The sequence below is a fragment of the Amblyraja radiata genome, chromosome 1 (assembly GCF_010909765.2).
Source record: "Amblyraja radiata isolate CabotCenter1 chromosome 1, sAmbRad1.1.pri, whole genome shotgun sequence".
NCBI lineage: Eukaryota > Metazoa > Chordata > Chondrichthyes > Rajiformes > Rajidae > Amblyraja > Amblyraja radiata.
In genome coordinates, this window is record NC_045956.1 from 185,399,403 (window position 1) to 185,412,162 (window position 12,760).

The 12,760-nt window shown below is 46.9% G+C and overlaps 1 protein-coding gene across 1 annotated transcript in view; it reads right to left on the bottom strand.

The window, feature by feature from the left end:
• LOC116987847 (dedicator of cytokinesis protein 2-like) overlaps nt 1-12,760 on the bottom strand; it is a 1,012,655-nt gene that overhangs the window by 261,473 nt on the left and 738,422 nt on the right. Inside the window, exons 28-29 of the mRNA XM_033044139.1 lie at nt 9,387-9,489; nt 1,849-1,879 (exon numbers count right to left, since the gene is read on the bottom strand). Of these exons, the coding sequence (XP_032900030.1) occupies nt 1,849-1,879; nt 9,387-9,489 (134 nt within the window). The remainder of the gene's footprint in view (nt 1-1,848; nt 1,880-9,386; nt 9,490-12,760) is intronic.

The following is a 12,760-nucleotide window of genomic DNA, read 5'->3' on the forward strand; positions in this document are numbered from 1 at the left end:
GAATCGATGGTGGGGAGGTCTGGACTCTTAGGTGGACTGGGTGACATCCACGACTTTTTTAACATTTTGTAGATCGATATGCTCTTGATTTGTATGGGCGTCGTGGGTTATGGGGAGAAGGCAGGAGAATGGGGTTGAGAGGGAGAGATAGATCAGCCATGATTCAATGGCGGAGTAGACCTGTTGGAGGCTTCTTGGTTTTCTTGGTTCTTGGTTTCTTGGTCCTCCAAAATATTCCAACTGGAATTTAAATTGGAGGTGGTGAAGGGAGGGCTTAAGCCAGAAAGGGTTATTGGGAAGAAAGAGCTACTTTAAATGTAGTTGCATCTGGTTGGGTAACTATAGTTGGGTGGAGATTATTCCATGCTTTAATTGTGCGGGGGAAGAACGAATTGCTGTACACATCTGTCTTTGTAGCTGGGATCACAAATTGGATCGAATGCTTAATTCTACTCCTATGACTGGTTTTGATCCATGTCTGGTTTTGCTGCTGACCTGATCCAGTCTGAAGAAGGGTTTTGGCCCGAAACGTCACCTATTTCCTTCGCTCCATAGATGCTGCTGCACCCGCTGAGTTTCTCCAGCATTTTTGTCTACCTTCCATAATCCATGTCAGGTTTCCACACTATCACCTGGTGGAATGTGGGCAGCCATGTTAGTTAGTTGAACTTACAAACCGGAGCCTACAGTACTCATTTCGATGGTCCCTGTATGTATTCTAATTAAAGTACTTCTTATGATATGTAATGACTCTGTATTAATAGTAAGTAGACAAAAATGCTGGAGAAACTCAGCGGGTGAGGCAGCATCTATGGAGCGAAGGAATAGGTGCCGTTTCGGGTCAAGACCCTTCTGCAATATCAATATTCAAAATCTATCAATAGTACTTTGCACAGACTAATCTTGTTGCAGTCTTCAGGAGGCTGAAGACTGCAACAACTAGGTTCAGGAATAGCTAATTCCCCACAGCCATTAGGCTATTAAACCTGGCTCAGTCAAAACTCTGATTATTAATAACCAATTATCTGTTATTTGCACTTTATCATTTTATCTATTCATGTGTGTATATATTTATATTATAGTATATGGACACACTGATCTGTTTTGTAGTCAATGCCTACTATGTTCTGTTGTGCTGAAGCAAAGCAAGAATTTCATTGTCCTATCAGGGACACATGACAATAAACTCTCTTGAACTTGAACTTCAGGAATTTTTTGAGAATGTAACTGAGAAAATGGACGAGGAATGGCCAGTGGATGTAGTGCACCTGGACTTTCAAAAAGTATTTGATAAGGTCCCACATAGGAGATTAGTGGGCAAAATTAGAGCATATGGTATTGGGGGTAGAGTGCTGACATGGATAGAAAATTGGTTGGCAGACAGGAAACAAAGAGTAGGGATTAGCATAAAGGCTTAATTCTACTCCTATAACTTCTGAACTCATGAATTTATAATTGCGCAGGTTGTCTAGGAAACTTTGAAAGGAGGTGGATTACTGACTTGTAGAAGGCCTACACTTTGTCATTTTATGTTGCTAAAACTGCTCTTTTATGCAACCATTGGTAATGCAAAGAGCGTGGAGTGACATTTGGGAGAACAGCTTGCATCAGATCGTGAAGTGATGTGAGAGTTCGCCGATGTTGTTCGTCAAAATCATTCCAGCAGAGTGTTCACATTTAATTTCCTAATTTGAGTAAATCCAAAGCAAGCTCTCTGTCACAGATGGATCATCTGTCATATTGGCTCGCGTGTTGGTTTTCAAGTGTAAATGTTTAACATTTTCCCGAAGACATGCTGCTCTAATACCGCCATTCAATTCAATCTGCTTTAGTAACTCGTGCAATTACTGGTGGCAGCTGATGAAAGTCTCAACCAGCACTAATATATTCCACTACATGGAACGAGACGTAGAACAGGAAAAGGCCCTTCGGCCCACATTCACCGTGCTGAACATAATGCCAAGATGAATGACTCTTATCTGATTGCATGTGATCCATATCCCTCAATTTTCTGCATTCCTATCTTAAAAACTCTTAAATGCCACTATTAGACAATAGACAATAGGTGCAGGAGTAGGCCATTTGGCCCTGCGAGCCAGCACCGCCATTCAATGTGATCATGGCTGATCATCCCCAATCAGTACCAATTTAGTCAACAAAATAGAGAGAGTACAGAGGAGATTTACTAGAATGTTGCCTGGGTTTCAGCAACTAAGTTACAGAGAAAGGTTGAACAAGTTAGGGCTTTATTCTTTGGAGCGCAGAAGGTTAAGGGGGGACTTGATAGAGGTCTTTAAAATGATGAGAGGGATAGACAGAGTTGACGTGGAAAAGCTTTTCCCACTGAGAGTAGGGAAGATTCAAACAAGGGGACATGACTTGAGAATTAAGAGACTGAAGTTTAGGGGTAACATGAGGGGGAACTTCTTTACTCAGAGAGTGGTAGCTGTGTGGAATGAGCTTCCAGTGAAGGTGGTGGAGGCAGGTTCGTTTTTATCATTTAAAAATAAATTGGATAGTTATATGGATGGGAAAGGAATGGAGGGTTATGGTCTGAGTGCAGGTATATGGGACCAGGGGAGAATACGTGTTCGGCACGGACTAGAAGGGTCGAGATGGCCTGTTTCCGTGCTGTAATTGTTATATGGTTATATGGTTATTATAGTACCCCGTTCCTGCCTTCCCCCTATATCCCCTGACTTTGCTATTTTCAAGAGCCCTATCTAGCTCTCTCTTGAAAGCATCCAGAGAACCGGCCTCCACCGCCCTATTGAATCTCCCTCCGCCACCACCCCAGCACGTACCAGACAAGTTAATACGTGATAGGAGTAGAATTAGGCCATTCGGCCATCGAGTCTACGCTGACGTTCAATCATGGCCTATCTGTCTCTATCTCACAACCCCATTCTCCTGCCTTCTCCCCTTGACACCCGTACTAATCAAGAACCTGTCAATCTCTGCTTTAAAAAATATCAGATGACTTGGCCTCCACAGTGACTGTGACAATGAATTCCACAGACTCATCACCCTCGAGCTAAAGGAATTCCACCTCATCGCCCTTCTAAAGGAATGTCCTTTTGTTCTGAGGCTCTGGCCTCTGGTCCTAGACGTCCTGGCTAAATCCTGGTAAATCTTCTCTGCACCATATCCATCTTGACAGCATCTTTCCTATAACTCGGTGCCTGGTACTGAACACAATACTCTAAATGCGGTCTCCCCCAATTTGAGGAAGGACTTTATTGCTATTGAGGGAGTGCAGCGTAGGTTTACAAGGTTAACTCCCGGGATGGCGGGACTGTCATATGCTGAGAGAATGGAGCAGCTGGGCTTGTACACTCTGGAGTTTAGAAGGATGATAGGGTATCTCATTGAAACATATAGGATTGTTAATGGCTTGGACACACTAGAGGCAGGAAACATGTTCCCGATGTTGGGGGAGTCCAGAACCAGGGGCCACAGTTTAAGAATAAGAAGTAAGCCATTTAGAACGGAGACGAGGAAACACTTTTTTCTCACAGAGAGTGGTGAGTCTGTGGAATTCTCTGCATCAGAGAATTCAGTTCTTTGGATGCTTTCAAGAGAGAGCTAGATAGAGATCTTAAATATAATGGAGTCAGGGGATATGGGGAGAAGGCAGGAACGGGGTACTGATTGTGGATGATCAGCCATGATCACATTGAATGGTGCTGGCTCGAAGGGCCGAATGGCCTACTCCTGCATCTATTGTCTATTGTCAGACAGCACCCGTAGTCGGGATCGAACCTGGGTCTCCGGCGCTGCATTCGCTGTAAGGCAGCAACTCTACCGCTGCGCCACAGTGACCTCCCACCAATATGCGCTCACATATGAATTCTGGCTCAGTTGAATGAGCCCAGTAAATTTGGGATGTACAAATGGAACATGAACCATCAATGCATTTTATATTTCTCAGTGGCCAGTTTAAAGAAGATTATCCTAGGCAGTGAAATGGCCCAGAATCCTTTATCACATAGGCTGCAATTTCAGAAATGTAATCTGCAAAGTATTTGATGGCTAAGCTGATTTGTGTTGTCAGCTCAATAAACTAAACACAGGAAAAATGCATTTAAAAGCTGTAATCCACAGTCTGTAATGGGGTCATAGTGATTGAGGAAGTCTTCAACATTGTATCTGAGATAGAGGTCAGTTCATTCAAACAGAGTCACAGCCATGCAGCACGGAAACAGGCCCTTCGGCCCAACTTGCCCATGCCAACCAAGACGCTCCAGATACGCTAGTCCATCCTGCCCGCGTTTGGCCCGTATCCCTCTAAACCTTGTGTGGGAAGGAATTGGTTTAAACCGAAGACAGACACAAAAATCTGGAGTAACTCAGCAGGTCAGGGTAGCATGACTGGAGAAAAGGAATAGGTGACGTTTCAGGTCGAGACCCTTCTTCGACACCTGATATAGGCATTGACAGAGTGGATGCTGGAGAGGATGTTCCCACTGGTGGGAGAGTCTAGGACTTGAGGGCACAGCCTCAGAATTAAAGGGCGCTCTTTTAGAAAGGAGGTGAGGAGGAACTTCTTTAGTCAGAGGGTGGTGAATCTGTGGAACTCATTGCCACACAGGGCTGTGGAGGCCAAGTCAGTGGATATTTTTAAGGCAGGGATAGACAAGTTCTTGATTAGAGCGGGTGTCAAGGGTTAAGGGGAGAAGGCAGGAAAATGGGATTAGGAGGCAGAGATCAGCCATGATTGAATGGCGGAGTGGGCTTGATGGGCCGAATGGCCTAATTCTACTCCTACAACTTGTGAACTTGTGAACTGACCCAGGGAGGGAGTCGGGGGAAACTTTTTTTTCCAATCTCTTTCCCTGCCGGAGATGCGATTGTTTTCCGGATCGTATCTCCGGTCGCTCTGCGGCCTAACGTCGTGGTGCTGGCGGCCTCGCTCAGGACTGGCTTTGAGCCCCACCGCGGGGACCAAAAACTTTTACCATCGGGGCCAATACCTTGCCTGGGATCGCTTGAACAATCCTGCAGATTTTACCATCGAGAGCTCGCAGTCTCGGGTAGAAACCGTAGATGCCGGGAGCTCCAACGACGCAGAAGGTTCCGACCAGCCCTGACCCGGGGTCCGATCGCCGGCGAAGGGGGTGCTGAGATTCCCCCCCCCCGATGCAGGAGCTCGTTCGCCCCGACGACGAGGGCTCGACCACTGGCTACGGGAGCCAAGATCACCCGTCAATGGACGGCTCAAGGCCCCCGACCGTGGGAGAACAAAGACGGGAAGAGATTGAACCTTTTTTTTCCGCCTTCCATTACAGTGAGGAATGTGGAGGAGTCACTGTGGTGGATGTTTGTGTTAAAATGTATTTTGTGTGTCTTGTTGCTTTTTTATTTGTATGACTGACTTGGCAAATGAAATTCCTCGTATGTTGCAAAACATACTTGATTAATAAAGTGTTATAGTATTGTATTGTAAACTGGAACAACATGCAGAACACTTGCAGTGACCAGGAGCAGGTCAGGAACGAACCAGTCCGCTGTCAGACAGCAGCTTTACCTGCTGCGCCACAGTGCCGCCCTGACTAATCTCCAGACTATTAATATGGAGATACATTCAAATACCATCACAACATCTGTCAATTTTACTTCCAAAAAATCTGCCGTAGGAAGCTTACACAAGTAAAGCCAGCTACAAAATAACTACACTGTCGCTTAAAACCATAATGTCATTCAGTGAAGAAAATATTCCTATGTGTTTGAGGTTGAGCCTAATTTGAGGAAGGACATTCTTGCTATTGAGGGAGTGCAGCGTAGGTTTACAAGGTTAATTCCCGGGATGGCGGGATAGTCATATGCTGAGAGAATGGAGCAGCTGGGCTTGTACACTCTGGAGTTTAGAAGGATGAGAGGGTTTCTCATTGAAACATATAAGATTGTCAATGGCTTGGACACGCTAGAGGCAGGAAACATGTTCCCGATGTTGGGGGAGTCCAGAACCAGGGGCCACAGTTTAAGAATAAGGAGTAAGCCATTTAGAACGGAGACGAGGAAACACTTTTTCTCACAGAGAGTGGTGAGTCTGTGGAATTCTCTGCTTCAGAGGGCGGTGGAGGCAGGTTCTCTGGATGCTTTCAAGAGAGAGCTAGATAGGGCTCTTAAAAATAGCGGAGTCAGGGGATAAGGCAGGAACGGGTACTGATTGGGGATGATCAGCCATGATCACATTGAATGGCAGTGCTGGCTCGAAGGGCCGAATGGCCTACTCCTGCTCCTATTGTATATTGTCTATGGTCTATTGTTCCTACAAGAAAATATGGTGATAACCAGAAGATCCAGAGAATTGTTCTGAAATATATTAGCAAACCATTCAGTTCAGGGAACACCTAGAGATGATCAATAATAGATTGCATGGTTGGATATTTTTTCACACTAAAGGTGGTGGGTGTATGGAACGAGCTGCCAGAGAAGGTAGTTGAGGCCGGGACTATCCCAACGTTTAAGAAACAGTTAGACAGGTACATGAATGTTGCTGCCTCACAGCGCCAGAGACCCTGGTTCGATCCTGACTACGGGTGCTGTCTGTACGGAGTTTGTATGTTCTCCCTGGGTTTTCTCCGAGTGTTCCTCCCACATAGGTTTAAAGTGAATGGAGATAGATTTTAAAAGGAATCTGAGGGGTAGCGTTTTCACACAAGGGGTGGTGGATGTATGTAATGAGCTGCCAGAGGAGATAATTGAGGCAGGGACTATCCCAATGTTTAAGAAACAGTTAGAAAGGTACATAGATAGGACAGGTTTGGATAGATATGGACCAAGCGCAGGCAGGTGGGACTAGTGTAGCTGGATCATGTTGACTAGTGTGGGCAAGTTGGGCCGAAGGGCCTGTTTCCATACTGTATCACTCTATGACTCTATGATTCAATTTACTAGAACTGCTCATTATTTTTCAGTGCAAAATTCTCAACTATATTCCTTTTGAAAACTTGACATTGTCTGCGGAGAAATCCCCACTAATCTTGTTTATTATAATATTTACAGTGTACTATGCTTACATATTCTGTTGAGCTGCTGCAAGTAAGAATTCCATTGTTCTATCTAGGACACATGACAATAAAACACTCTCGATTCTGAAAGATCTGTAGCTGGTTCTCTCAAACAGAAGAGGTTCAGACATAAGGTTGCCAACTGTCTCGTATTAGCAGGGATATCCCGTATATTGGGAGCACCTCAAGGCTGCATGCTCAGCCCCCCTGCTGTACTCACTCTATACTCATGACAGCATAGCCAGACATAGTGCGAACTCCATCATCAAGTTCGCTGATGACACAACTGTTGTGGGACGTATCACTGATGGGGACGAGTCAGAGTATAGAAGTGAGATCGACCGACTGACCAAATGGTGCCAGCACAATAACCTGGCCCTCAACACCAGCAAAACCAAGGAACTGATTGTGGACTTTGAAAGGGGTAGGATGAGGACCCACAATCCCGTTTACATCAACGGGACAGTGGTTGAAAGGGTCAAGAACTTCAAATTCCTGGGCGTGCATATTTCCGAAGATCTTTCCTGGTCCCAGCACACTGATGCAATTATAAAGAAAGCTCATCAGCGCCTCTACTTCCTGAGAAGATTACGGAGATTCGGTATGTCAAGGAGGACTCTCTCGAACTTCTACAGGTGCACAGTAGAGAGCATGCTGACTGGTTGCATCGTGGCTTGGTTCGGCAACTTGAACGTCCAGGAGAGGAAAAGACTGCAGAAAGTTGTGACCACTGCCCAGTCCATCATCGGCTCTGACCTCCCCACCGTCGAAGGGATCTATCGTAGACGCTGCCTCAAAAATGCTGCCATCAAGGACCCACACCATCCTGGCCACACACTCATCTCTCTGCTGCCATCAAGTAGAAGGTACAGGAGCCTGAAATCTGTTACATCCAGGTTCAGGAACATAGAAACATAGAAACATAGACAATTGGTGCAGGTGTAGGCCATTCGGCCCTTCGAGCCTGCACCGCCATTCAATATGATCATGGCTGATCATCCAACTCAGTATCCCGTACCTGCCTTCTCTCCATACCCTCTGATCCCCTTAGCCACAAGGGCCACATCTAACTTCCTCTTGAATATAGCCAATGAACTGGCCTCAACTACCCTCTGTGGCAGAGAGTTCCAGAGATTCACCACTCTCTGTGTGAAAAAAGTTTTTCTCATCTCGGTTTTAAAGGATTTCCCCCTTATCCTTAAGCTGTGACCCCTTGTCCTGGACTTCCCCAACATCGGGAACAATCTTCCTGCATCTAGCCTGGCCAACCCCTTAAGAATTTTGTAAGTTCCTATAAGATCCCCTCTACAGCTCCTAAATTCTAGAGAGTATAAACCAAGTCTATCCAGTCTTTCTTCATAAGGCAGTCCTGACATACCAGGAATCAGTCTGGTGAACCTTCTCTGCACTCCCGCTATGGCAATAATGTCCTTCCTCAGATTTGGAGACTAAAACTGTACGCAATACTCCAGGTGTGGTCTCATCAAAACCCTGTACAACTGCAGTAGAACCTCCCTGCTCCTATACTCAAATCCTTTTGCTATGAAATAACAGCTACTTCCCCACAGCCATCAGGCTATTAAACTCACCAACAAACAGACTCTGAACTGTAACAACATATTGCACTTTATCCATTTATTTATTGTGTATATACATGGTCTATGCTATATAGACACACTGAACCTTTCTCTCCTGTTCTGTATTATGTTTACATATTCTGTTGTGCTGCAGCAAGCAAGAATATCATTGTCCTATCTGGGACACATGACAATAAACTCTCTTCACTCTTGACTTAAATTGGTTTGTCCCGTACGGGAACGCCCTTGTCCCGTATTTGACCGCTACTACTCGGGTCGAGGGGACTGTCGGGTTGGAGCGCCACGCCTGACCCCCTGCCTCACCCGTCCCGACGTAGTGCAGCCCATGGAGTACAGCAGCAGCAGCAGCAGCAGCAGCAGCAGCGCATCGCCCGTGGCCCCATCGGTCAGCAGCCCGGCCAGCTGTCCGACCTTCGGACCTTCGCTTACCGACACCACCACCTTCTCATGGGCCGATCATCGGTTCGTGAGTTGGATGGGGTGTCGGGCCAAAACTCCTCAGCTGCCTCACCGGCTGGGCTTTGTGTACAGTCCAGCACCCGGGGCCAACTCATCATTCACCCAGCCACGGCCGAGTCAGTCGATGAATTGCCGTGGGGAATTTGTTCCGTATTTTGACCTATCGTCCCTTATTTGTGAGTGAGAAAGTTGGCAACCCTATATCAAACAGCAGGTGAATCCTGCTCATGCCATTTTGCAATGGATTGACATGGGTCGTAGATAGAGTAAAATCACATCCAGATGTAAATAATAGAAGCAAATCAGTCGGCGTCACTTACCATGAGGTCCCGCCGCGTCTGGAAGGTGTTGATGTAGTTGACGTAATGCGAGACTTCCATCTGACTGAGAATGGCTGTCATGCAGGCCACATAATTGCTCTGGAGAGAAAAGAGAACATATTCACATTGAGAGCTCACCATCATCACAATGAAAGAACAACTGGATAACCCGGGGGCCCACGCCCCGTTGCAGGACCACCCTCCACCATGGCCACCCTCGACCATGCTTGCGCGCCTTCCGGTAGAAGGTGAACGCGCCCTATCCCTTCTCGCCTGTGGGTTTACGTGTTTTGGCTGCCACGTTTCGTCGGCCTGTTCGTTTTCCTTCCTCCGGTTCTGGGGGGGGGGGGAGGGGGAGGGGGAGGCGGGGTTCCTGTGGCATCACCCGGTGGTCAGACCACTCACTGTCGAACCCTCGTCAGTAGTTACAAGGACTGTCACGTGACGTCATGGGTTAAGGGGAGTGTCCTGCCACATCAGCAGGTCTTACCGAGAGATCGTTAGTCAACAAGTAGCTGAGCTTAAATCAACTCCCTCGCTCAGCAATAGCAGCAGCAATGACTCCGATGTTAGAGAGTCCCAAACGCACATGTTTGTTAAACTTATCTTGCTAATAAAGTAACCGTTTGATCATGAAGTTTGGACTCGCTACAATGACATTTGGGAAACAGTACATGCACAAGAAATTTTAAGTCATCGAGCCGCACCATGGAAACAGGTCCTTCTGCCCAACTCATCCATTCCCACCAACGTGCCCCCCCCCCCCCCCCCCCCCCACACCCGATCTAAGCTTGTCTCACCTGCCTGCAATTGACCCATATCCCTCCAAACCTTTCATATCCATGCACCTGTCCAAGGACGGAGCGTTTGTGGTCGGTGTTGGGTCTGGATGGAGGTGTTGATGGAGTAGGCCGCTGGGGCAGCCTGGGGCTCCATTAGACCCAAAGGCCGAGCACGTGGGTCGGACGCGGCCTGCTGTGGCACAGAGAGGTGGAACAGCGGCGAAAGACAGCAACATCATCGCCAGGCCAGGCCGATAACAAATGTTGTTATTGTACCGGCTTCAACCACCTCCTCCGGCAAGCTGTTCCATATACTCTCCACCATCTGAGTGAAAAGATGCCTCTCAGGTTCCTACTAGATCTTGCCTCTCCCAATACATCAGAAGGTGCAACTCCAGAGCCAATAAGATCATGGGAGACCCCTTCCATCCCTGCAACATACTGTTCCAGCTGCTACGGTCAGGCAAACGCCTCCGTTGCCATGCGGTGAGAACGGAGAGGATGAGAAGGAGTTTGTTCCCAGAGGCCATTCGGACTGTAAACTCCTATCTCACCAGGGACTAACTTTACTGAACCACTCTACTGCTTTTTTTAAAATTGCTGGGGGGTTTTTTCCCTTTTCTTTTTCCTTTTTCCTTCCTCCCACAATATGTAATATGTAAATGAATATGTGATTCTGTTCCATTCTGTTTGTAGTTTGTTTGTTTGGTTGTTTGTTTGTTTGTTTTTTGCACAAAGTCCGCGAGCATTGCCACTTTTCATTTCACTGCACATCTCGTATGTGTATGTGACGAATAAACTTGACTTGACTTCTTTCCCAAAGGCCCTTCGGCCCCCCCAAGTTCGAGCCAACCAGCGATCCCCGCACACGAGCACTATCATACACACTAGGAACAATTTACAATCATATGAAGCCAATTGACCTTCCAACCTGCACATCTTTGGAGTGTGGGAGGAAACCGGAGCTTCCCGGGAAAAACCCAGGCAGGTCAGGGGAGAGCGTAAAAACTCCGTACAGAGAACACCCGTAGTCAGGGTCAAACCTGGTTTTCTGGCGCTGCGAGGCAGCAACTCTACCGCTGCGCCACTGTGCAACTTGTTCCCGATGTTGGGGGAGTCCAGAACCAGGGGCCACCGTTTAAGAATAAGGGGTAAGCCATTTGGAACGGAGATGAGGAAACACTTTTTCTCACAGAGAGTGGTGAGTCTGTGGAATTCTCTGCCTCAGAGGGTGGTGGCGGCCGGTTCTCTGGATACTTTCAAGCGAGAGCTAGATAGGGCTCTTAAAAATAGCAGAGTCAGGGACTATGGGGAGAAGGCAGGAATGGGGTACTGATTGGGGATGATCAGCCATGATCACAGTGAATGGCGGTGCTGGCTCGAAGGGCCAAATGGCCTACTCCTGCACCTATTGTCTATTGACTATTGTTCTGCCCTATTTGTGAGTGAGTTTGCTCTGTTACTGCACACAAATCCCAGACATCTCCATCCCGACTCAGGGGCCACAGTCTTAGAATAAAGGGGAGGTCATTTAAGACTGAGGTGAGAAAAAACTTTTTACCCAGAGAGTTCCACATACGTACCACCCTCTCTTGTGAAAAAGTTGCCCCTCATATTCAGAGTAAAACTTTCCCCTCTGAACTTAAGTCAATGAAATCAGTTCTTAAGAAAAGAGTGCCATGCACATGTGTGCTTCTGTTGCACTACAACACGTGTGCAACAGTGGATTCATGTCTATCCCAATCAGTTGCTGAAGCTCTCGTTGTATTGGTAGAGGTTTATTATTGTTGAGATGCAGTTAAAAGCTTTCATTTCTGTGCTATCCCATTACATCAGATAATATTATACATGAATGCAATCGAGCCAAACGCAAGTACAAGAGCCAAAGCAAAAATATATATATATATCAGAGCGCTGAATATAGATGTTAGACTTTAGAGATACAACATGGAAACAGGCCTTTCAGCCCATCGAGTCTGTGCCCACCGCCGATCACCCCATACACTAACCGACACACACCAGGTGGAATTTTACAACTTACCAAAGCCAATTAACCTACAAACCTGTACGTCTTTGGAGTGTGTGGGAGGAAACCGGAGATCCCGGGAGAAAACCCACGCAGTTCACGGGGAGAATGTACAAACTCCGTACGGCCAGCACTCGTGGTCAGGATCGAACCTGGGTCTCAGGCGCTGTGAGGCAGCAATTCTACCGCTGCGCCACCGCAGATATGGTTTATGCACGTTGCTGCTCTAGTCTTTGACGTTTCCACCCTGGGAAAAAGGCTCTGACTCTCTACCCTATCTGTGCCTCCCATAATTCTACACACTTCTGGGTGTATGTAAACTTCAGGTGTGTGGGAAAGAACTGCAGATGCTGGTTTAAATCGGCAGTGGACACAAAATGCAGGAGTAACTCAGCGAGACAGGCAGCATCTCTGGAGAGAAGGAATGGGCGACGTTTCGGGTCGAGACCCCTCTTCAGACTTAAACTTCAGGTGTACTCTTAAATGAAAAGGGTTTTGGGGGGGGACTTAAAGGAAATCTGTGCAAATAGATTTCTTCTTCAGATCTTGAACAATTTTATTG